This window comes from Mauremys reevesii, linkage group 10, assembly GCF_016161935.1.
Source record: "Mauremys reevesii isolate NIE-2019 linkage group 10, ASM1616193v1, whole genome shotgun sequence".
Lineage (NCBI taxonomy): Eukaryota > Metazoa > Chordata > Testudines > Geoemydidae > Mauremys > Mauremys reevesii.
The window spans coordinates 6,286,145-6,312,358 of NC_052632.1; the positions used below are offsets into that span (position 1 = coordinate 6,286,145).

A 26,214-nucleotide genomic window follows, 5' to 3' on the forward strand; every position below is an offset into this window, starting at 1 on the left:
GACTTTTTATTTAGTTAGTATCTCATGTTAAAGCAAACAGACTTCTTTGAAGCGCGATTGTCAAAATTGTTTATCTGTGGATCAGTGTTTCAAACGAGATAGGCCCACTCTAGTGTCAGATACCTGGTGGGTGGGTGTGTGTGTGTGTACGTACGTACGTACACACTCACATTCACACACTGTAACTTGGTGAGGTTATTTCAGTATCACTGAATTGCTGTCTTCTTCAACAGATTGCAGCTGTCGTGGATAAAGAACTCGTGCAGCCATTTGAGATCCTGTTTGAAGGAGTCGAGTATATTGCCAGAGCTGGGTGGACTCCAGAAGGAAAATAGTGCGTATGTTAAACCTGTGTCTGCTTACAGGGGTTGGGGTGAGATGGTTAGAAATGGACTGTTCTGGGCTCTGTCTTTCCCTCTGGCCTAAGCCTCCTCTTGTTTATGCATCGCTCCACCTTGGTTTGAGAGAAGGGGATGGGAGCACATCATCAAAATCAAAGAGAGTCAAATCAATCTCTGGTACTTATCTGACTCCATCACCATAGTAGCGGAGCATTGCACAGTCTTTTCCATGTATTTATCCTCCCAAGCAATGTTCCCTCGGATTTTTTTTCCATCCATGTGCGGAATGAATTTTGTTACGTGCACCAATATGGATATCATGTGCAGATGTGCACTGCCAGTAGAAACAAAAACCCTAAATATAATATGTATTTTTAATAAGTTACCATAGGGATAATTGCTGCAGCCAGGACAGGTTAGGCATTTTAGAACTCACTACTCAAAGAATTAAATTTAAGCAGAAGAGAAAAATAAAATGATGAAACGCACAGACCAGTAAAAAACTAAAATAATAGCACTTTGAAAGAATACAGTGACTGAGAATATATGTGCCTTGCAGGAAGTACCAAAAAATAACAACAGTAACACAAATATGTGTTGGGAGGACAGTGTGTGTATGTATGTGTCTGAGAGACACAGAGACTGTGTGTGTGCTGGCTGCTGGGGAAGTCTGAGAGACCGTATGCTGTCTCTTTAAGCACAGCAGCACTCACCAGACGGCTTGTTCAGACCGCAGCAGCTGCCAGAAGCACCGTCCTGCTCCTGAGCCCTGTCTCCCCACCCCCGCTCTGCGGAGATGGGGTATCTGGGTGGCAGGAGGGTGACACCCTGACATCAGCAGCCCCCTCTTCTCTGTACAGCAAGCAGGAGGGTCCTGGGAGCAGCTGGCCAGGGGCTTCAAGGCAAGAGCAATGTGGCTGCAGAGCAGTGGGGGGCAGGGCACCTGAACACATGTTGCTGAATGTGTGCTGCTCTGCTAATCAAATGTGTGCACTTGATTGACTCTTGGGCGGCCATGTGGCTTAGAGGGAACCCAGCTCCCAATCCCCCTGGGAGGCAGGGCAGTGATGATATCCCCATTTACAGATGGGGAATTGAGTGTTAGAGAGAGTGAGTGACTTGCCCAGGGTCACAGAGGCAGTCTGTGGACGTGGAGAGAATCAAACACAGGGCTCCCAAGTTCTAGGTTAGCACCTTAACCACTGGACCATCGTTGCTGACCAAACGCATTGGCCAGAAACCCCACTGTAAGTGCTAACTACATTTGCATGAAACTTTTAACCCTAAAGACAAGATGGTGCAGTGTTTCTAACTCACAAGAATTGTACTTATCCTACCTCTTGGATCAAAAGCTGACATTCTCCTTTTAACATTTTTTTTAACATGGAAGAAATTCAGGAGCCTGCTTCCTGTGTTGGTTGGCTTCCTACAGAAATGTTAACAAGGCTACATGGGTAACTATCAACAGGCTGATTGGATCTGCTGGAGAGGACACTGTTGAGCCATTTCAGCTTCAGGATAATTTTTTTAAGCATCCAAGAAGACTAGAAATATCTTCACAAGTGGCTTTTAAATTTCAGTTTACAAACTTCAGCTTCCGCCTTCCCTTTAGATTTTTCTTTTCTTTGCTCCTATTTCCACATTCTGCCCTAAGCAGAATCCAAATCTGGTAACATTTGAGCCAGTTGAGCTTTAGAAACCACAGGGTTTGAGTGGGCAAAACTAGTTCTTCTACCCCTACTTCAGAGCTGACGTGATTCTTTGAAATGCTAGAGGGAAAATTTGTTTTACCTGGCCAAAGTTAAAAGCATCTTCTTACTGGATCTGAAATTGACCATTCTTGATGCCACCAAAATGCTTGGTGTTATTGAGAGTCAAATACAATTCTCTCAGCTGTCTAATACTTAGGAAAAAATGCACTCATAATTATTAATATTTTTTTCTGCAATAGTGCCTGGTCCATCTTGCTGGATCGCTCCCAAACACGGCTACAGATAGTGTTAGTCTCTCCTGCATTATTTATCGCAGTAGAAGATGATGCTATGGAAAGACAGAAACTAATAGACGCTGTGCCTGACTCTGTCACGCCACTTATTATTTATGAAGAAACAACAGACATCTGGATAAATGTAAGAATTTTATTTTTAGACTCTTCAACAGTATGTAGTTATGGGCATTATTTGTCGCACTCTTAATGGCATTGATATTATTTGCGCTGCTGTAGTGCCTAGAGGGTGCAATCCGGATAAAGGTCTCCGTTGTGGTAGGTGCTTTACAGACACACACAGGAAGACAGTCCCTGCCTTGAAGAGCTTGCAGTGTATACCAAATGTGCAGCAACCAGGAAAAGGTTAGGAAAGCAGAGAGGGCAAATGATGTCCAAATTCATGTGGCAGAGTTTAGATTAGAACCCATCCAGCACCCAGTCTATTAGACTACATTAGCTGTCAGCTTTGCATTAGATTAGACTCAGGCTCCTTAAGATCTCCTTAGATCTGTCACTGACAGCAGATTCCGCCAGACTGATGCTTGGAGCACAGAATATTTTCTAGAATTAAGCACAAAACCAAAGAGCCCACATGATTATCCTAATCACAACTATCTAAAACCGTCCTTTTACCTAAAACAGAGTTACCGGTATGTCCCTCAGTATCTATTAATCACATTGAAAAATTCTCTCATTTATTAAAATTATTCACAGTGCTTCACCCTCTACCTCTGTAAGGTTTGCTCATTGGGGCTGTCCTATATAATACGCTTACACTTGTCCTACAGTCTGTAGAACCTCGCAGTGTGAAATGTATGAGAGTTTCTGGAGCATTAGTGCAACACCATAAAAAGGGAGCTGCTTACAGCATTGCAGCAGTATGGCACAGATGTAAGACTGATCTCCCTGAAATGCCATCTTCTTGGAACTGTCTACTCACAGTAGGACTTGGAAACATCACACACTGATTACAATTAGATCATTCAGCAGTGATCATGCTCTCTAACAGGGCATTTTAATGAACACTTTGTATATAGCTGTATTCTCTTTGTGGTCATAAAATGAGACTTGCAATGTATCAAGATGTGTGTCTCTCGCTCGCTCAGGGGCTGAGAGCTGTACCAGTGGGCGTATAGTCTCTTTTTTTTCCCCCCAGCGTGCTAATTGTTTTCCCACTGTGGTTCATACAGTTCAGCTGAAACCATGTGAATGCTCCTTCTCTCCATGTACCTAAAATTACCATCCCCCAGAGGGCAAGCAAAAGGTGACTAACACCAGATCACCATTCTTCTCTGAAATAACCTTTCCCTTCCAGGGTCTGCCTTGCAGACTTCAAAATAAGAGGCCATTGAATATAGAACTTCTCTGCAGCTAGCATTCTGTCAGAGGCTGCCCATCTTCCTCTGCAGAACCCTTCAACTGCCTCCTGATCTGAGCAAGGGACTGCAGGGAAGAAAGAACTTGGTAGAGTTTTTTTCTGTGGGCTGGCACTAAAGGAGTGGGATGGTGACAAGGACAGTGGAAAGCAGGACAGCGAGTGAAGACACTGGCTGGGCTTGCACGGCCCATGTGGCTAATGTACACGGCAATCTGCAAGGTAATCCATTGCAGGAGTGGTTCTCAAATTATGGGTTGTAGGTGGTTTTTGGAACCCTTCCATCTGCTCTCCAGAATGAGACCCCTTGAATGAGTGTGTGGGGATAGACCCCAGAGAGGATCTTTCTGCCCAGAGTGGTCCACAGAATGAAGTTGAGAGAACCCCTACACTACGGTATAACATGCATCTCCTGCAGCTGTCTGTGCCGGATCAGTGAGAAGTAATATTGCACAGGGACTCCATTGTGGTCCAAGTCCTATCGATAGCCATGAACAAACTGCTTTGTTTCTGCAGATCCATGATATCTTCCACGTTTTCCCTCAAACCCGCCAAGACGAGATAGAGTTTATTTTCGCCTCTGAATGTCAAACGGGGTTCCGGCACTTGTACAAAATCACCTCGGTTTTGAAGGAGAGCAGATACAAGCGATCATGTGGAGGTCTCCCTGCTCCAAGTAAGCAATACCATGATCTCTCTTTAATTGGGCACTTGCCATCGAATATTGGTGAAGTAACTGCAGAGGGCGGGACAGATCTCTTCCTCCCTTCCTAGTGTAGCCTGGCCCCCATCCAGCAAAGTTTTGAAGCATGTACATCATAATCATAATAATCCCTAGCTTTTATATAGCACTAGTGTCATTGACATCACTGGGTCTGCTCACTGGCTCAGCATTGCCTGTATGCTTGTAGCAGGAGGAAGGATGGATGGCACAGATAATTCTATATTCTGTACTTAACGGGCTTCATTTTAATCATGGTTCTTCTTAATTAACAAAGGGGGAGATTTTTCAGAGGGACAGATGGGAATTAAGTGCCCACATCCCAGCCCGAAGTGAGAAATGTGCTCTGTTGGCCTTTTTTTTTTTTTTTTTTTTTGGTCAAGATAAATGATGGGCTTATTGACATGCTGTCCTGGTCTTGCAGATTAACCAGTCTAGTAGTGATGTGGGTCATGTCCAATGAGAAATAAACTGTGAAATCTGGGGTCTCCAAGTAGTAAAGCTCTTTGGTGTACAGAACTGTGTATGGACTGTTGGCATGTAACGTGTAAAAATAACAGTCTCCTCTCTGCCTCTAGGCATAGATTGCAATACAGAGATTTAAAGTAAAGAGCACATGCTTACCGCACTGTAAAAAGATGTGCCTTGGGTTTCATGCCTAGAAGTATTCGATATCTGATTGGGGCCAAAAATTGGCCTGTTTTTAGGGTGGGGAAGGAAATAAAGACCACACCACTATACCCAGTGTGCTGGCCCTAACAAAGACTGTTCATAGTGCTGTGTCTATTATAGCTGCTTCTTGGACAGATGCTAACTGAATGTCAGGAACCATTAAGAAAGGGATAGATAAGAAGATAGAAAATACCATAATGCCCCTATATAAATCCATGGTATGCCCACACCTGTAATACTGGTGTGCAGTTCTGGTCACCCCATCTCAAAAAAGCTATATTAGAATTGGAAAAAGTTCAGAGAAGGGCAACAGAAATGATTAGGGGTATGGAATGGTTTCCATGTGAGGAGAGATTACCAAGACTGAGACTGTTCAGCTTGGAAAAGCGACGACTAAGAGAGGATATGGTAGAGTGGTGTGGAGAAAGTGATTAGGGAAATGCTATTTATCCCATTAGATAACACACGAACCAGGGGTCACCCAATGAAATTAACAGGCAGCAGGTGTAAAACAAACAAAAGGAAGTATTTCTTCATGCAATGCACAGTCAACCTGTGGTGCTCATTGCCAGGGGATGTCGTGAAGGCCTAACATATAACTGGGTTGAAAAAAGAATTAGATACGTTCATGGAGGATAGGTCCCCACATGGCTATTAGCCAAGATACTCTGGGTGTCCCTGAGCCCCGGACTGCTAGAAGCTGGGGCTGGACAACAGGAGATGGATCATTCAATAATTGCCTGTTCTGCTCATTCCCTCTGAGGCACCTGGCATTGGCTACTGTCAGTAGACAGGATCCTGTGCTAGATGGGCCATTGGTCTGACCCAGTGTGGCCATTCTTAAGTTCTTATGGCAGAGAAATTAACAGAAGAAGAATACTGGCAGCTGCTGCAAATGGAAACACAGGAACACTCAGTTTAAATAAAATAAAGTTACTTGCAAGGTTAGCTCAAACTTCGGCCCCAGTCAGGTGTACAATACAGTTCTGTACAGAACCCTTGCACATCTTGCTACACGGTGTATTCTTTCAGTTAAACTCCTACATTGCAGCCTCTGCCTGGAGACAATTAGGATACTATTGATCTATTTGCTATGTGAGGACAGCATGCTCAGTCCTGCATACTAAAGAAAGATGCATCTAATTTTACTAATAGCGTCCCAGTGTCAGGCAGTTGATTTTTTTTCAGAAGGTAAAATCCCCTTTTGAAATAAAACTCATTATTCCTATACTGGTTAAAAACCTAGTGCTGTTCTTTCTGGTACTAAACCTAGTACTGTTCTGTCTATTGGTCTGTCTAGCCTGACTTCCTACTTCTGACAGTGGTAAATAGCTGATGTTTCTGAGGAAGGCAAGATTTCCATTTAACATAAAGCTGTGTGTAATGTTCTTGGGGAAATTAGAAAACCTTGACATTTCAGAGTTTTACTCTTCCATTTGATTTTTGCAAAATCCTTCGACTTTGCAGCTTCACTCAAAATAGAACTTATTTTTGAATGAAAGTGAGCTGACCTGATCAAAAATGGTGCTATTTTTTTCCAGCAAAATCCCTCATTTTCAACACCTTACCCTTACCAATTCCATAGATCAGGTTTCGCATATTTCAGCGCAAAACCTGCCTTTTTGTGCAAGTGTGGTGGGAAAGGGAAACATCCAAGGTTGCAGAACGAGATAGGGAGAAACTGTTGAATTGAGAATTCTTTGCTATTTTTTCCGTATGTCAGTGATCTCTTCCTGGAACACTCCAGCCAGCTGTGTAATGCTGCGCTCGAGAGTGGCAGGGATGTGATTCTTTCCCAACCCCTGTTTGTGACTAGGTTAAAGCAAGCAAAGCCTGAAAGGTGAAATTCTATTTGTAAGGCTTTGTTGTGATGGAAAAGTATAAAATCTCTAATTGTATGTGTCTTGTTTATAGGTGACTTCAAGTGTCCCATCAAAGAGGAATTAGCAGTTACCAGTGGAGAATGGGAAGTGCTTGGTAGACATGGTTCCAATGTACGTCCCTTTATTTTACTTGAATGAAGATCTGTATCTGTAGGATACGTTGTCAGGCCTATGTGATAGCCTGGGTTAAACTCTGGGTTATATAACAAACTAGGACCCAACTAATTTTAAGTCCCTCGTGGTTATCTTGCCAGACTATACAGCTACCCTCTTCTGACTAGAGAGGGAGCCAGTCAGGGCTAAGGAACAGCCAGGGCACGTAGTGGTGAGGATCTAGATAGAATGGTAGAGCTGTATGGAGGACGCCTCAGTTTGTCTGGGGTTACGCAGGACTATAGGATCATGATAATCCCTTCTGGCCTTAAAACCTGTGAATTCGATCTTGGCGTTGTGCCTGCCAGAACATCTCACTAAATGGGAACTGGCTCTGGGCACAATCTGGGGACTTTCTTCTTAGGGGAATGACCTCTCTCGTGCTGAAGGTTACACACTTGGTTCTGGAGGCTGGGGAGAAGACGCAGGCTGGACACTCCTCATGTAGCTCTGCTCCTGGTGTCTTGGCCATGCATCCCACCCTTTGTGAGAGAAGAGAAGTGCCCATATTGTAGTTTCTGTGAAGGGCAGGATTGCTGAGAGGCTGAGAAAAGGAAAAGCTGCCTGGAATGGCTTGAAGTCTTTCAGCTGTCTAGGCTCATGCTGTGACCTTGCTGTTTGCTGAATAAAAAGTGCTATTCACAAACTCATTAATTTTGCCCCCATAATCAGACCTTTCACATCAGAAAACTAACATGGAAATCCACATATATGATGCAGTAGAGATGCAAGAGATTGTAGGGAATCTGGAAACTGAGTCACCCTTCTCTCATGCATGGGGTACCTCTTGAGGTCAGGTTTGGGGCAATATCGAGAAACCTGCCCAAGCTGTATTCATTCTGGGTTAAACTCACCCCTGGGCAAAGAGCCAGCGCGAGGGCTGTGCTCCACATCTGTCCACCTTTCAGGACTAGGCACCACTCTTGGGCCACTAAAGCCCAATGGAAGGCTGTGGGTGGAGGGTAGACCTTGTGTGGACAGTCTGCCTAGGGAGAATAGTACCCTGGTGAATTAATAGTGGAACTGGGTCTCCAGTCAAGCCACAGCTTTAAGTACAAAAGTGGGGGTGATTGATTGGTTCAACTGGTGAGCAGAACATAAGAATGGGCCATACTGGGTCAGACCAAAGATCCATTTAGCCCAGTATCCTGTCTACTGACAGTGGCCAATGCCAGGTGCCCCAGAGGGAGTGAACCTAACAGGTAATAATCAAGTGATCTCTCTCCTGCCGTCCATCTCCACCCTCTGACAATCAGAGGCTAGGGACACCGTTCCTTACCCATCCTGGCCAATAGCTATTAATGGACTTAACCTCCATGAATTTATCCAGTTCTCTTTTAAAAGAAGTAGCCAGTGCTGCTTTGCTTTTAATGTTAGCAAAAGTGCTGCTTGTCCTCTTAGCTCATTATTTAACTTGCCATTCCAGCCCTGAGTCTCTGGTTCGATAATGGAGATGAGCAGCACAGAGAGGCATCTTTAGCTGATGATTTCCTTTGCTTTGTGCTCTTTGTTTCTCAAGAGTTTGCCACTGTCTAGTAAAGAGGTTCATAATGAAGTATGGACCTGCAGGGAGGTGGAAGGGGGAGAGAAATAGCACTGCAAGTAGATGGAAGGAAAATTTCCAAGCACCTCATGAGCAGTAGGATGGAAGGGCTGAAGCCCCAGCCATCCAGCTGCTGTCCTGTATCGGAGGACTTTTTTTTTTTTTTCCCCCAAAGGGATTAACACACACCTGGGCAGCACTGCTCTCTTTTCAGCTTTCGCCTCTTCTTTCTCCTTTTTATGCAGGCCCAATATTCGTGTCTCCAGGTCCACTTTTGAGGTTTTGCATTGAATTCTTCCTGCTGGGATAAAATACACACTACTTTTATAATCGCTTCTTTTTTTAAATGTTAAAGAACTCGAGTGAGCAATGTCTGTGGTTACTCAGCTCTGACCACGTTTCTCTGTTATCTAAAAAAAATATGAGTTGAAATGAGTTGAGTAGAGCTGAAATTCCTGCAGTTTATGTAAGGGATGGCAATCTTGATAACGCAACAATTTCTGTTTGGAGACCATTTTTGCTGCAATTGGTGGCTGGGCCCCTAAGAAAAAATATACAACCACTCATTAAAATCAGTAGCTGTACGCTAGGGTTAGGGGGTAGCAAATGTCGTGCCTGTTTTTGAAAAAGATGTATGGGGCGATCATGGGTATTATAGGTCAATCAGCTTTACTTGAGCACCAGAGAAATTGGTTGAAATAATTACTAAAAATAGTTACAGTACACCTGGATTAGCATGAGTCGTGGTCTAACCAGCTTGGCTTCTGTATAAGAAAACAGTTCTCTTCTGAATTACTAGAATTCTTTGAGTGTCAATAAAATAGTGGATCTGAGAGAATCCGCTGCTTGGACCTTCAAAAGGCCTTTGATAGAGGCCCTTCTAAGAGATTATTAAGGAAGCCAAGTAGTCGTGGGGTGAGAGATGAACTGTCATGGATCAGAAGCTGTTCCTGTTACATAGTCAAAGAGTAGGAAAAAATGGTCAGTTTGTACCATGGCAAAAAGTTGAAAGACAGGTGCCCCTATGGTTTCATGCTGGGGCTGCTGTTTGTAACATATATGTATTAATAATCTGGGAAAGGGAGTGAACAGTGAATTGGGGAAATTTACAGGTGACACAGAATTTTTTAGGATAATCAAGACCAGAGAAAACAAGGAAAATCAGAGGGACCTGACAGACCTGGGAGACCAGGTAGCAAATGAAATTTAGTGTTGACATATGAAAAGTTGTGTGTATTGGAAGGGCTAATTTGTACTAGCTCTGTCCATTGCTGGGCTCTAAATTAACTGTAACCACCTGGGGAGGTGGGGGCAGAGTCCTGGGCATCATTGTGCAGGTAGCTCAGTGATTTGGCTGGTACAAACTGAGGTTGTATTTGGATTCTTTTGGCAGATCCGCGTGGATGAAGCAAAGAAACTGGTGTATTTTGAAGGCACAAAGGATTCCCCTTTAGAGCATCACCTGTACGTCGTTAGCTACGAGAATCCCGGAGAGGTGAAGCGGCTGACGGACCGTAGTTACTCTCACGCCTGCTCCGTTAGTCAGGTATCTGTATTCTGTGGGACTCTCTTTTAGGAAAGAGCTGGGCCTGGTGGTTTTTGGCACGCCTTGCTCTAGCTGTGTTCAAATATATGGAAGTTGGCTTCAGCTTTTTTAAATCTGTTATAAAACCGTGGGTGCAGGGATGGGCATATATTAGCAACTACAGAAACCTGACCTCTCGGTGTGCAAACTGGCGAATGGCATGAATCGGTGCCAACTTGCAGACATGGACTAATGCCACCGCTAATTTTGCAGGTGCATTTTTCAGTGTCTGGCAGAACATTTGGAATATTAACACCATTGTGGCTACTATGCTGCCTGTAACTGAGTAAAACTACAGCCCCTAAGACTATCTCCTCTCTCACAAGAGCTGGAACTCCCAATTTTTATTTGATCCGAGCTTCTTCAGAGAGCTGTAAGTGCAAAAGTAAAGGAGCTTTGGGCTCGTGTTTCTTCACTGTGTTGTTCAAGAAAATATTGTCATCTCTGTGTAGGACTGTGACATGTTCATCAGTAAATTCAGTAACCAGAAGAACCCGCACTGTGTGTCACTGTACAGGCTGACTGGTTCTGAAGATGATGTTGCTCACAGAACGAAGGAATTCTGGGCCACCATTCTAGATTCGGCAGGTAATAACTTCGGCTCTCCTTTACAGTTCTGCCTCAGATTCCCAATCAAGACTTCTAGCTTCATGTTTATTGTAGGTTTCAGAGTAGCAGCCGTGTTAGTCTGTATCCGCAAAAAAAACAGGAGTACTTGTGGCACCTTAAAGACTAACAAATTTATTTAAGCATGAGCTTTCGTGAGCTACAGCTCATCAGTACTCTGTGTTCCTCTTCATGAACTAGATCATGCTGCTCTTGTGTGGGAATATGTGACGAGTAAGGATTGCTGGATTGGCCTTTGGTTTTGTGTTGACGTCTGGAGGGGGTAGCTGGCCACAGTATTCGAGTCTGTTATAAGTTTGAATGTACTGCTGGGCCTTATCAACAAAACACTGGTCTTTTTGTAAGTGATGTTCCAAACCATTTGAAAGGTACAGGGCTAATAGGACATGTACTTGGAAAACTCTTAGATTTGAAGGGGGTGTCCCCACCAGTTTTGTACCTTTGTGGTGGCCAAAGGCTGCTTTTTATTTTGGAGCTTGTTGCAGATAATGATGTGCAGAGTTAGCTCCTGGGCTGGTTAACAACGTCCACGGCCAAGTGTCATTTAGGCGTTGAGTTAAAATCTGCTGTACATCCGGAGCCACGCTGAGGGACTAATGGAGTGATTCGTAACATACACTGATGTGACAGAGCTGAATTTGGCTCGATGTGCTGTACTTTGGTCAGAAGATGATTTCTTTCATCAAGCTGCTGCTTCTCTACCAGCTGCCTGCGTGCAGGAGGGGGAGTCTCAGTTCTGACTCAGAAGCACAGATCATGCTTCCGACATGCCTCACCCAGAGTTCCTTAGCCAAGGTAACTGTAGGAAACTACCCGGGGCAGAACAACATCTACACTGTGCCATAGGGATCTGAATTAAAATGTCTCATTCATAGAGAACATGGGCTGATTGCATACTACTTTTTTTTTTTGGTGACACACGAAGTTTTCTCTTTCATAATCATCTTAAATGTATTTTAGGAGCAGGTGATTCCAATAGTGCCCCACTCTCCCCTGCAGAAAAATCAGCTCAATTAAGGGAGTCTTGTCCAGCTGTAGCTTCTGTTCTGGGACCAGAGCTAGCTAGCTCAAGTGGCGAGCACATTCTGTGAGTACAGTGTAGACCTCCACAAAGGGTGGAAGAGTTCACCTCTGGCCCTGCTGGGGTTGCTGAAACCTTCCTAGAATGCATCTAGCATGGGATCCCTGCCTCAGAACTTTTTTGTGAATGAGACCCTTATTAGCCAGTAATGGGCCTAATGAAAACCCACAGATCCAAACATCCCTGAACTCTGGGAGGGTTTGGATCTGTGCTGGACCTACATGGTGCAGACACTCCAGTGCTAAGTGTGCTGTAGACAAAATTAAACCCCTTCCCCTCCCTCCTGTAGTGCCAGCTTCCTCTCAGTGACTTTTTAACACAGTTCTTGGGAGATGGGGGATCTGGAAGAAACTGCATTAGAACTATGCCAGAAACACGTATGTACATGAGGAACAAAACTTTAATGGTGGACTCCTCAATCTAGCGGACAAAGGTGTACATGATCAAATGGCAGGGAATTGATGCTAGACAAATTCATACTAGAAATAAGGGGCCAATCTTTAACATTGAGGGTAATTAACCACCAGAACAACTTATCAAGGGTTGTGGTGAAGTCTTCATAACTGACAGCTTTTAAATCAAGATTAAATCTTTCTCTGAAAGATGTGCTGTAGTTCAAAAAAGAATTAATCCAGGGAAGTCCTATGGCCAGTGCTATACAGGAGGTCAGATTAGATGATCATAGTGGTCCCTTCTGGCCGTAAAACACATAACAATCCTGCCTCATGCTGGCATCATCTCTAGTGTAGGCAGGGCTGTGAGCTTCCACTGTCCATCAGATCCTTGTTAAAATGGGCCCATTTCTTCTTGCCTGCCTGCAGGTCCTCTTCCGGACTACATTCCCCCAGAAATCTTCTCCTTTGAGAGTTCCTCAGGCTTTACACTGTATGGCATGATGTACAAACCTCACCACCTACAACCTGGGAAGAAATACCCCACTGTCCTCTTCATATACGGAGGGCCTCAGGTGAGTGCAGTGTAAAGAGGCTAATAGAAATACCTGCTAATTTTTGTCTCTTGTACTTACTATTCCTGAGATGGGATTGTGGTGGGGATTAACCCTGACTGATCATGAAACAGACTTAAAGCATTTTCTGTAACTTAATTTTACTGGTGTGGGAGAAATGCACAGCATCTTCAAGGTAGTAAGGCTGGAGGAATAAATCTAATGTGGGACCGCAGTCCTGCAAAATCACCATGAGGATTTACCATCCCCCGTACAAAATGATTCACCTGGGTCCTGGAAAACCCAATATTTCATATACCTGGGAGCAGGGAAAAACTCTCCTCAAATGAGGGGGATGAGTAGAATTTTGGAAGGCTGCCGTGTAGCACTGAACCTGATCTGTGATTCTCAAGGGGAAGATGTTGGGAAGAACCGCTTGGCTCCTACCCCTGCAAAGGAGAACTCGGTACCTCTACACATGTTCATAAAGAGAGGTGCGAAGACAAGGGGCCTGGATTTGTTACAGCCCCCACAATGAGGTGGTAAATTCTGTGTGTGCATGACTTGAGCTGAGACACTGGGGACGGTACCAAACAATCCTGAATTGGATTAAGAGATGAGCAGTCAATTTGGTAGCTTGTAGCCCCTTGTACTTATTTCCAGTGGTCTATCTGGTGTCGCTCTGTTAATATTTCCAGTTGTCTTTTTCCAGGTGCAGCTGGTGAACAATCGGTTTAAAGGAGTCAAGTATTTTCGCTTGAACACACTGGCCTCGCTGGGTTACGTAGTTGTTGTAATTGACAACAGGGGGTCCTGCCACCGAGGGCTTAAGTTTGAAGGTGCCTTTAAATACAAAATGGTAAGTGGTGGGATGTTGGGACACTGGCATACGTGGTTCTGAGCAATGCAGCCTGCTCCTTGGCCTTTAGATGGGGAGCCAGGGGGAGCGAGTCTTGGTGAGTCATCCTACGGAAGAAGGCTAACGAGCTAGCTTGCCTTAGTGCTCTGGCAGTGATTCCAGTGCTTCTTACGCAAAACTGTAGAGTGTTCTTCTCCCTGGGCTTGTGAGGGGGATGGACACATCCAACCGGTATGGACCTGGGGAGGAAAACTGATAGCGAGAGAGGATATAAAATATAAGGCGTATAACCGCATCTGCTTCAGGGTATAAGCCAACCTCTGACATGGGTGAGTTAGTCCCTAACTTTCCATTGTGGTCTTTCTGAACCTGCTCCCGCTGGCCATGCAAAGGTGGGATACCTTCAGACAGATGATGGATCGCTCCACTATGGGGCCTGGCGATTCCTAGGGTCCTGTTTGTAGAGGAAACCAGCTCAGCCCCGAGCTCTGGAGGGGAAGGAAGTGCCAAATTTGTGTTGCTTTGCAGGGATGATGTGCACGTGTTTTGAGGGGGGCAGTTGTGCCAGTTTGATGCACAGAGCCAGAATCTGGCCCTAGATATTGTAGAGGAATTTGTCTCTGAGGTTAAGTCAGTCCCCTTTCCCCAAACAAGAACAGCACAGACCAGAACACCACACGTACGAATGTTTTCCCATGAGGAAGCTGAGGGGGGTGGTGGGAAGGTGTCCTTACATGTACTTACCTACATGTCCTCTGGGGAAGGGGCAATCCTTTGGTTCCATGTTTGTATGTGCCCAATGGGGGCCCAGTCCTGGTATGAGGCTCCTAAGTGGTACTGCAATAGAAATCATTAATCATCATGTGCAAAGCTGATTGTTGTTTGGAAACTCTGAGAATCCTTTTGTCAAGAACTAACCAAAAAAAAAAATCTTTATCCAACAGGGTCAAATAGAAATTGACGACCAAGTGGAAGGGCTGCAGTATTTAGCATCCCAGTATGACTTCATTGATTTAGACCGAGTTGGCATTCATGGCTGGTCCTATGGAGGATACCTGTCGCTGATGGCGTTAATGCAGAGGTCAGACCTCTTCAGGGTACGTTAATGTATCGTGGGCTTATCTCTGTGGCACAGGAAGGATGTTTCTTAATCAGATTATATCTCCATGTCCCATGTGTTTGTAGATACAAAGACTTTTGAACTGTAAACAGTGAGTGCTATGCTTGTGCAAAATAGTCTGGTTTTTATTTCACCCCAAGATACAAACAGTGGAGGGGCATTGGACCTAACAGAGTTACCGCAGAGTAAATTTCCATTTCCAAAGTACATTTCTACCTGGTGTGGACCTGAAAATATTTCAATTCAAACTTTTGTACTTAGATTTGTTTTGAACATAGACAGTATTCACTATGTTACAAAATTATTGCTTTCAAATTCAAGATACCGTATATTTTTAATCTGAGTTTCAGGATATATTACAGTAAACAGATATGACTCTGTGTGTGACCTTGAATAAGTCATTTTGTTTTACCGTCTGTAATACGGGAATGGTATGTTCCTATACCATAGCATATTGTGAATGTCAGTTAGCGATTGCAAAGCAATCTTTGTTTGCTCAGAGATTTTGTCTCTGTATAACTGTCGGTTGCAGCATGAGAATTTTTTTTTTTTTAAACAGTTATAGTTTATACCAATGCATCTCCTAGTGTGGACTCAGTTATACTGGTATAGCCAATTATTCCCCTTCCAATACAGGATTAGCTATGCTAGTGTAAAGCACCTTTATACTGGTATAACTGTGTCCACACTAGCGATGTTATATACTTTATACTGGTATTGTTAAAGTGATGCTTCTGTGTCTAGACAAGGCATTAGAGCAGGGGCGGGCAAACTTTTTGGCCTGAGGGCCGCATCGGGTTTTGTAAATTGTATGGGGGGCCGGTTGGGGAGGGGGTCGTGGCCTGTCCTCCACCTCCTCCCTCCCCGTTCCCTGACGGCCCCCCTGGGACCCTGGCCCCATCCACACACCCCACTCCCTGTTCCCTGACCCCTGCCACCACATCCAACCCCTCCTCTCATTCCTGACAGCCCCCCCCCGCAACCCCAGCCCCATCCAACCACCCCTTCTCCCTGTCCCCTGACTGCCCCCGACACCCCGCTGCTTCATCCAATTTCCCCCTCCTTCCTGACTGCCCCCCCGGGATCCCTGCCCCCATTCAACCCCCGTGTCGTCCCCCCCGACTGCGCCGACCCTTATCCCACACCCCTGTCCCCTGACCACCACCTCAAACACCCCTGCCCTCTATCCAACCCTCCTTGCCCCCTTACTGCGCTGCCTGGAGCACCGGTGGCTGGCAGCACTACAGCCATGCCGCCCAGCTGGAGCCAGGCCATGCCACCCCCACTACGCAGCACAGAGCACCGGGTCAGGCCGGGCTCTGCAGCTGCGCTGCCCCAGGATCTCCCAGCCCCGCCACCCAGAGCATTGTGCCGGAGGCGGAGCAAGCTGAGGCTGCGGGGGAGGGAGGACAGCAGGGGAGGGGCCGGGGGCTAGTCTCCTGGGCCAGGAGCTCGGGGGCCGAGCAGGATGGTCCCGCGGACAAGATGTGGCCTACGGGGCCATAGTTTGCCCACCTCTGCGTTAGAGGTTCTTAGATGAAAGGTGCTAAAGAAGTGCAAAATACAATTATAATTGTTGATTTTTGTGTCATACTAATAGTATGCATTTTGTTCTTTGTGGCTCTTCTTGCTTCATTGCAATGTGTAAAGCAGGCCTGAAAGACCTTTAAAATATTTATTTTACCTTAAAAAATATTTGCAATGTCAAGTCCCTTTCCTGGCTTTGTTGGCGGTCTTCCCAGGAGCATACTGACATGTGGCGTGGTAGCTATCTCAGCCCTTAACTGAAGAGACTGGGGTTGTCAAATCCTGGAGAGCTTTTTCTTCCAGGTATCTGTCAGGCATTTGGTGGATGGAGGTATTGCAGACAAAAACCAGACCTTTCACTGGTCTCAATGACAACCGCTTCCCCTCTCCCTCGGGTTTCACTTCTTCAGTGTAGTTCCTTGTTCATCCAAAGGGCCTTCAAGGACGAACAGGGTTTGAATTTCTAATGCAAGTCCTTTTCTATGCTGGTATGGTCATTCCAGTATAGCTAATGCGGATGCAATTATATACGTATAAAAGTGCTTATCCTGGTACAGCTTATGCTGGTTTGGGGAGCTGGTATAAGCCCAGTGAAAATGTCAGTGAAAGATCAGTCCCCCTCTTCCCGCAACCAACGTAGCTATGGTGGTAAAACTTGTATGTGTAGACCAAGCCAAAGAGAGGCTTTTGGTGCCAGAGCCTGTGCTGGTGTAAATGGTTGTAGAGCCATGGATTTCAATGGAGCCATGGTGAGTTATACAAGCGGAGTCTCTGGCCCTGTGTGTGTGAGAGGGAGGATGAGAGATGTTCCCCCCCGGTGCCTTTTCCAGGTCACTTAGGTTGGAAAAGGTGCTTTGTTGCTTTGTGTTGGGTCATTAAATTACCATTGCTTTTTATTTTTGATTGGTTACCTTATTGCCAATGCCTTTCAGAGCAGGCTTTATCATTGCATTGGTTTCTTTTCGGAGTTCACATAAATATCCGTGGGTGTTATGTGCCTCCTTTGGGCGATCACAGTTGGACATTGTCAGTAGCTGTGCTGCCTGTATCCCTTTTTTTATGCCGATGATCCTGTTGGAACTTCCAGGTTGCCATTGCTGGAGCGCCAGTCACACTGTGGATATTCTATGACACGGGCTACACAGAGCGTTACATGGGACATCCTGATCACAACGAGCAGGGATATTATCTAGGATCAGTGGCCATGCAAGCGGAGAAGTTTCCTTCAGAGTAAGTTCAGTGCCTTCTCTCCCCCGCCCCCTGCCAGTGACATTCAAACCTACACCCACATTTTTATTTCCTAGTTCTTGGCAATTAAATGCTGAAACCATAAATGCCAGTATTAAAACACCACGTAATAAACTTGAATGAACATTTGCATAATTACAGCCCTTCCAAGTAATCCCTTTTATACTGGGTGTAATTAAAGAATATCTCTTATGCATAAAGAAATGGCAGACATAACTTCAATTATGTAATTAGCTCCTCAGTCTGAGCTGCATTGAACTAGGCAAAAAGTTGTATTTGATAAAAATGCTTTATCCTAGAGGTAAGGGCATATCTGTATGTGTGTGTTTAGAATGCAAAGATATTGCTATGTCCTGCTAAGGAATTAGTGTCCAGTGGCGATTTGAGCGCATATAAACCAATTTTAGTATCCCCGCTCAAAAATGTTTCTGGGGAGGTTAAAGTAGATATGCAAATATAAGGCCCAGTCCTGATTTGTATATGCAAAAAACTCCCAGGGAAGGAAAGCCTGGCATTGGAAGCCAGTGGTATTCCTGCCTGAGAGCAGTCTGCAGGATTGGGCCATTTGTTTTGCAATGCTTAAACCAAAAGGAGTGTTTCTATAATTAATATTTTTGTAAGGGACTCACACGGTTTGCAGAATGACTGACTGGAAAATTCCAGGAAGCACCTAAACGTTTTTCTCCTGCCTTTCTCAGACCACACCGTCTGTTGCTGCTGCATGGCTTCTTGGACGAGAATGTTCACTTTGCACACACAAGTATATTGCTGAGTTTTTTAGTGAGGGCTGGAAAACCATATGATTTACAGGTAAGTGGTTTCTAAACTGTGAGAACCTGAATATGAAGATGATACAGCTCTGCTTTGGTTTGTGGTAGGGCTGAGGAAACCCAGGCTGGAACACATGGAGTGTATTTGATCTGTTGTGGACCATAAACATCTAATGACGAGACTGGGGGATTAAGAGCCTACTCTAAAAACTGAATGTTTTTTCCACATCCAGCTCAAAATTAATATCAGGATGGACAGTGAAGTGTGTTAACATTTGGTTTAGCCATTTGGACTCATTTGTGTTTACACTTGCTGTGGATTTGGAAGAGGAAGGAAGTAGTTGTAGGTTTTTTCCCCACCAAGTTCTGTTCTATAGATAAATAAGAATATTGTAAAAGGGAAAGTTCTCCTTTGAGTGCTGGGATTTTGGGGTTTCAATCCCTGCACCAAGAAGAAAACGTAGATATTCCCTAACCATGCTGCTCGACCGTCCAGCCTGCTGCCCTGCTCTTGGGGGTGTCAGGCCAGACACATACTCAGCATCGACCTGGTTCTAGCTCTTCCCTCTCTCCCCTTCACCCTTCCATCAAAGAGACAGGGACAGTTTTATTTGGTATTTTTTATTGCAACAAAAAATGTTCAAGTCGCATATTGATCCAGTATTTTACTATAGAGACTAATGGTTTCCCTGCCAATGGGTTTCTCTAGATCCTGGGTTGCCTCCACCCTCCCTTTTTTTATTGCTACTTGGGAGAGGGGTGCTGAATCTCTCTCTCCTCCCCCTCATTCCCCCCCCCCCATTGTAACATGGAGGTCAGGATGTGGAAAGGGCCAAGAACCCCTGCTCCATGTCAAACATGCTTCTCTAATCGCTCACCCAGGTCCTTGCACATCATTAACCTGTGTCAGGGAGCTGGTTTCAGAGCTGCTGTTAGCCAGTTGTGTGTGTTCATGACTCTTTATTTTCTATTTTAGATTTACCCTCAGGAAAGACACAGCATAAGGGTCCCCGAGTCTGGAGAGCATTATGAACTCCATCTGCTGCATTATCTGCAAGAGAATCTTGGCTCTCACATTGCTGCCCTGAAGGCAATGTAATTGTGACCTCTGTGGAACTCTGATACACTGGCTGCTTAACCAAATGAGGAAATTGATCTTTAGAGAAAATAGAACAGAATGTTGCATTTTGGTGCCTGCCACATCTGCACACACACGCGCACACACTTTTTTTTTAAAGTAAACTAGGTGCCATACAAGGAAACTACAGTACAATGGCCTAATAATTTTTAAAATGGAAATAAAATCAAATGTCTGTGGCATGCAGCAGTACCATGCAAATTCTTTTGGAAGAAGCTGAAAATTCAGTAACACATTTCCAGCACACCGTATCTTCACCATCTGAAAACACTGAGCTGTGCGAGTCTAATTGGTGTATTTTTTTACAGTGTGTTTCTCAGTTTCTTACAAGGTGGTAATGGATGATTCGCTCACTCATGGCAAAAATCTGTCTGGTTACAACTTGGATAGCATTTAAAAATGTAATGTGTAATAGTTTATGCCTCATGCAAGGGATTAGGATGTTCATTAGGAATTAGCTGCACATTAGACACATTATATAACCAGACATTGGGGATAATTTATTTTTAAAAAGAAACACTTTTTTTAGCTGCCTCCTGAAGAAGATTATAATTTGGTTTTAACTAAGATCAGGCCAGTTTTTTCAGTGAGCTCATCTCTGCGTAGTACAGATCTTGCTGCTTTTTTTCTTTTGTAGTGTGATAAACAGCTTGTACCTGATTTCACACAGGGAGGTGAAAAATGTATTTTACAATAACATGGGCAGAAAAGTTAGCCTTGTATGCTGAGACACAAACTAGTTTTAAGCCAAACAGCTGAAACTCGGTATATTTCTCATATTTTAAAAATACAGCCTATTCCCAGGGACTTTGTCCCAATGTGTATTTTGGAGCTATTTTCAAAATACTTTCCTATCTCAGCAGGTGGGTATATAAATATTCCCCCACTAAGATTTTAAAATTCCAACACCTAAGTGCAAGTGTCCACTGGGGAGTTGGTAAGATGGGGGCCTATCAACACTACGTTGAAGCAGTGCAAATGGTGTTTTATTAAATTTTTTGTTGTCATTATTCTAGCATTATTCTCAGATCAGTGTTGAGAAAGTTTGTCCTTGTCACCCTGCTCCCATGTATATATACACACATACACAGACTCCATCACCCTTGAGCCATCTCTAGCACTGCGGTGTAGCATAGTCATATGCTGTCCTCCGAGAGAAACCCTTGTCTGTGTTGCTTAAGGTAATGCTGCTAGAACCTAGCACCCTGCAATGTAAAATCACATTAAAGCACGATTTTCTTTGCTAGTGTGGTTTTAACTGTGATATGGACTTGGCTGAAAAATGTGAAGTGTTTGAAAATACTTTTAACTTTCAAAATGTTGCTTAAAATAGAACTCCATAGTCAAATTATTACTTTTAAACCAGAAAACTGTGCCTGGGGTTTCTGCGTTAGCTTCCCATCATTTTTAGGTACTTTCTTTTAAAAAACCAAGAACTTTTTCCCTTCTATTTTGATGCTACAGAGAGAGAAGCAGAGCAAGATTCTCTTTTCATCTTTTGAAATCTGGATGCCCTGTGGCTTGTGTTCCTACTTGAAATACCCCAAATATTGTAGCAATGTGCTTTAATAACTTGTGTAGGTGTATGAATGATCAGCAGACCCTAGAACTCTAACATTTAAAACAATAGGCCCTGACTTTGGTGTTCGTGACACTGGTATTAATTGGGAATAACTCCACTGGAATCAGTGGAATCACCTGGATATAGGAGCTGTATAAGAGACATCAGAATCAGGATCATTGGCTTATGCTAAAGGTAGTCAAAGCAAACACACTTCCTGTAAGCGTATATGGTGTTTTTTTGTTTGTTTTTTCCCCAGATCACACACAATTATTCTGAATTGGACTGATGATATTTAAAGTCCTGTAATTTACACCAATAGCATATGGAAAATAGGTTTATAGGTTTTTATTTTGGGGAACTGGGGGAATGTAAGGGGCCCAGTGTCTACACAGTCTTCTCTGTACCAACAATAGCTAATTATTGTAACTGAAGTGAATTCGCTTCAGAAAAAGCTGGTGTTTTTAGCCATCCTATGGCATGTGCTGTAGTTAGTATTTACAGACAAGCTGGTACATTGATAAGCTTGAAGAATAACAGTGTGCCAGTTAGTATAAAAACTACAAATTTGTTACTATGGTATCCCACCTGGTTCTTTACGTATTTATGCTGAGGTGTATATATGCATATATCTATGGGCATGTCTACGCAGCAAAAGAAAACCCAGGGTAGCAAGTCTTAACAGCCCAGGTGAACTGACTCAGGCTTGCACTGCAGGCTAACAGTAGCAGTGCGGACATTCAGGCTTTGGACTCTGGGACTCGCACCGCAGGTTCTTTTGTTGCTGTGTAGACGTCCCCTGCGTCAGTCCATATATACGTATATGTATAAAATAACACATGGATGGTATCACATTTTCCAAGGTTGTTTATATTTTGTTCAATGTTAAATTAACTGGCGTTTGGGGGTATATTTTTGTTCCTCCTCCAGAGATTCTCTCTTGAATATAAATGTGTATGATTCTGAAGTAAAAATCAATTATTTTGTACAGAACGGCCTCTATGGAACAGTGCTTACAGCAAAGGCGGAATTAAATGCGATTCTGGTAATCAGATCTAGATTTTGGTTTAGCACTGAACATAACATTGCTTACATGTAACTTTTTAATAATGCATTCTCTTTATTTTAATATATATCAGAAAACTATTAAAGTACCAAGTATGTCCTCTGTTTTGCAACATAAATTATGTTTTCCTTTTCTACAAAAATAATTTCCTTTACAGCTATCAGGCACTTTAAAACTCCATGTTTTCTTTCATTGTGAAAATGCTGGAAGGATTTACTATCAGTATTTCAGATTTCTGTACAAAGGATGCTTGCCACATGTAACGGTAATGAAAGGTATATCCCATAGGGTCTGATCCAGCTCCCATTTGACGATAATGACTGAATTCCTGTTTTATTTAAAGGGGCACAATCTAGTCCACAGGGAATGAGCACTGCCTTGTGAAATACTAAGTGTGAGTCCATCAAAACTGGAGACGCTGCTCACTAGATAAGAATACTATATCCTGCTTGGTCTTGGAGGGACGAGCCACAGCTAAGATCAGCAGTTCTGCACCTATTGCCAACTGTAAGCCAGTCTTCCTATGCTACAGTTCAATATCAGTCCGGAGTACTGTGTATGATGGCAGTGTCACTGCAGTATCAGTCTGGAGTACTGTGAATGATGGCAGTGTTACTGCAGCATTTTGGATGCTTGGAATTGCCTAAATCCAAGTCCAAAATCTCTGGACTGGTGAGATGGCATTTTCACCCAAGAGGAGTTGAGTTGCCCGTGATATTTTATGTTTGGATTTATTTTAAATTGTTTGTGGACTTACTTTCAAAATGGCGAAGTTGTAATGTTACTTTAAATGTTAAGCAGGGCTTGTGAACTCCCTAGGCAGGAAGTATGAGAACAGAATATTCCATGGAGGAGAGATCACCACCTTGCCCCACGAAATAAATCCCTAGCTGGGGATGTCTACATGGGGATAAGAAAAAGCCTGGATGGCCCAGGTCAGCTGACTCAGGCTCATGGGGCTTGGGCTCCGTGGCTGAAAAATTGCTGTGTAGATGTCAAGGGTCCCAGAGCTTGAGCTCCAGCCTGAGCCCAAATGTCTACACAGATTTTTAGCACTGCAAGCTTGAGCCAAATGAGCCCACAGTTTTTTTTTATCCCTGTGTAGACATACCTCTTGAGTTCAGCGGGGTTACTCCCAGCAATAACCACTACACCTAGTGGTATATGATAGCAAGAGTGGGCCCTAAGTGTTGAATGTAAATCTCTTTTCTACGGCTGTAGGTATCTTTGCATCTTACCACCCAATCCTGTGACTAATAAAATTACACATTTAACTTTTGCTGAAAAACAATAGAGCATTTATTAAAGGCTGGGTTTTGACGACTGAGGGACTAGTGGTGTTGAATAGGGATGCCAGTATACATATCTTTTCTGACTGTTTTCATTGTTTGGAATAGAGTTCGGTTGGCTTCAGTGGGGACAGATTCTATGGTGTAATGTTTTGAAGTGCTTTCCGTTACTTAAGGCAATCTTCCTTTTAATAAAGAATAGGAGGGAAGGCAGGGAACATTTTAGATTGGGGCAAATAATCTGCATTTTTTCCACATTTCCAAATATATCATTTGTATTCATATATCTATATATATTACTCATTACCTAAAACAACTTCATTTTTATAAACTCCGTTTACTGTCCAATATTAATGAAACAATTAATTCTGATCAGCATGTGAAGCTTTGAAAATAAATTACCTTAATTATACTAAAATGGAAAATGTATTCCCTGCTAATAGGGGCATTTGGGAATAGTGTTAGCAAAGACTTTCCGGATGGGCTTGACGCGCTGAAGATTTAACTCTTTAGAACTGTGTATGTGTGGTGTGTTGCATCTAGCAAAGAATCCAGCTGTGATTTTAACTGACAAAATAGGGTCCTGAGACAACCTGTCAGAGTAAAATAATTGATTGTGTTTCTTGCTGAGCATTGTGTTCCATGTGGAGAGCAGTATGTTTTGCTGCTAGCATGACACTGAATATGGAGAAGGCAATGACAAGGTGGGGGAAAATCAGCCAGATTAGAATATGCCTTGAATTGCCTGTTTACTTGAGTTACCAGACCCCTGTCAATACAAGTCCTGTATCCGCTGGGGTGCTTCGGGCCGCCCTTCTGAAAGGACAGGTCTTTCTGTGGTTTTTACTTTGGTGTTCTGCACAGTAGAAGTTCAGGTGTTTAATTGAGAACATGAAGTGCCTGCTGTTTAAGCGTTGCCTTGTATTAACAAAATTGCATGTCTCACACCCAGTGGGTTTCCCTCCATTTCTAGCTACATGGCTTTTAATCATGTCAAGTGGAAACATTAGTTTTGCCGCGTTTTATTACAAATCCTTTTTGTTGCAATAAAGATGCTGCTAAATAAATTGAACTAAATGTTTTTCTATTTTTAACTGTCTCTTTTCTTGATTTAGTGGCGTTGGTTTAAGAGTATAATTAAGTCCCCACACTCCGATTCCACCCTGGAGAGTGGCAGTGATGTAAAGTGTGTGAGCGTATTAAATTCTAGTGATTTTCTTATCTTCATCTGTGACTAGGTAAATCAATGTAAATAGGAGGATTGGCACGTGCTTGGATTAACTACAAAGTGTTTTCTGTCGGGACAAAAAGCAAATGAATTCAGCTCTCCTGTGCCAACAGATTCTGTGCAGTTAACAGCCCTGGCTAGCCACCAGTTGGTGCTGCAGCACAGGGTATGGTGCGTCATTAGTCATGTTAAACACAATGGGCCAGATCCACAGCTGTTGTCAACTGGCGCAGTTCCATTGCTGATTTACATCAGTTCAAGATCTGGTCCAATATGGGAACTGAAAGCCAACAGAAAGACTTGCTGGAGCCTGATTCTGGTCTTGCATGCATAACTGTGTATGACTGCATCCTGCCGAATCTGATCTGCAGGCGTGACAGCCAGTGATTGTAACTTGGGTGCCTAGTACACTGAGCATCTGCATGTCAAGGGTTTGAATTTGGCGACAGATCTTGTAGGGCATAGAAGGTAGCAATGGGGAAAGACATGCTGCACTTTGCAAGTGGATGACTTGAGGGGACGCCTCCGCTTTTACGCTGACACTACACTTGGGCTTAGCCAAAATAGTTCAAGCTCTCTGGGGTCTTCCCTTGATGTCTGGGGATTTTGGTAGTTTCTTATTAAGGCTAAAGAGTGAAATGTGTAATTACTGTGCAGCAAGAGGAGAACATTCCCTTCCTTCGGAAAGGCTTCCTCCCCTTTAGCTTTTTGGAGTCTCAGCCACCAAAAAATGCACTGCCCCACAGAACCCACTATAGCATTTGTGGGCTGCCTGGTCTCAGGGGCTAACTTTTTCCCTGGCCTCTGCACAGTAATGGTGTATATCTGTAGGGGAAGGCAAGGAAATACATTGACTAAGCTTGGAACCCTCCCCAACATGTCAATACGATCGCTGGCTGGGGATCAGAGAGAGAGAGGAGCAAATATAGGCCCTCTTCAGAACTCATTTAAACACTTGAAAACCTGGAAACAACTGTGCAGAATCTTTCAGTGCTCTGGATGGTCAGGGGAGGTCTACTTGCGCCAATCTCAGGCTTTCGGGGTGGGGGGGACACTAGGACACATGAGCCAAATAACCCTCCCCACATTTCTGCTTTACAGCTCTGTAGGGAAGGGAGCTCTGCACCTAAAGTAGTGCCGCACCTACAGGTTTAAACATTTTCCATGGGTTCCCCTGCGCTCTTAAAGGATGCCACAAAAATGGATTGAGGGGGCAGGAGGCGCGTCGTCTCTGAATATAGACACTCTGGTTTTATTTACCCCTTCATTCCAGAGTTCTGTTACCCACATTTAAAAAGAAAAAAATCCTTCCGCTGTGGTGGTTTTTAGGAATTAAGGGGTTAATTAATGAGTGCTTATGTGTCACCCTGTAAAAAAGTGTGTTACAATTCTCCTTGTAATCATCACTTTGTTCCCTGTTTGTACAATCTATAGCATAATAGGGCCCTGATCCCTGACCGTGGCCCACAGATGCTACTGCAATATAGCTAACAA

The 26,214-nt window shown here is 43.8% G+C and overlaps 1 protein-coding gene across 3 annotated transcripts in view; it reads left to right on the forward strand.

The window, feature by feature from the left end:
• Positions 1 to 22,307, forward strand: part of DPP8 (dipeptidyl peptidase 8) — a 50,773-nt gene extending 28,466 nt beyond the window's left edge. For 2 of the 3 annotated variants that reach the window (XM_039492515.1, XM_039492516.1), the window contains exons 10-21: positions 234 to 334; positions 2,293 to 2,470; positions 4,220 to 4,379; positions 7,011 to 7,090; positions 10,069 to 10,221; positions 10,713 to 10,848; positions 12,790 to 12,935; positions 13,627 to 13,773; positions 14,718 to 14,870; positions 17,508 to 17,650; positions 18,367 to 18,478; positions 19,415 to 22,307. In XM_039492515.1, coding sequence (XP_039348449.1) covers positions 234 to 334; positions 2,293 to 2,470; positions 4,220 to 4,379; positions 7,011 to 7,090; positions 10,069 to 10,221; positions 10,713 to 10,848; positions 12,790 to 12,935; positions 13,627 to 13,773; positions 14,718 to 14,870; positions 17,508 to 17,650; positions 18,367 to 18,478; positions 19,415 to 19,537 — 1,632 coding nt within the window. In that variant the 3' untranslated portion in view covers positions 19,538 to 22,307. Of the gene's footprint in view, positions 1 to 233; positions 335 to 2,292; positions 2,471 to 4,219; positions 4,380 to 7,010; positions 7,091 to 10,068; positions 10,222 to 10,712; positions 10,849 to 12,789; positions 12,936 to 13,626; positions 13,774 to 14,717; positions 14,871 to 17,507; positions 17,651 to 18,366; positions 18,479 to 19,414 lie in introns of those variants that run through there. The other variant, XR_005585666.1, reaches the window with a different exon arrangement.
• Positions 22,308 to 26,214: the final 3,907 nt, after the last annotated feature.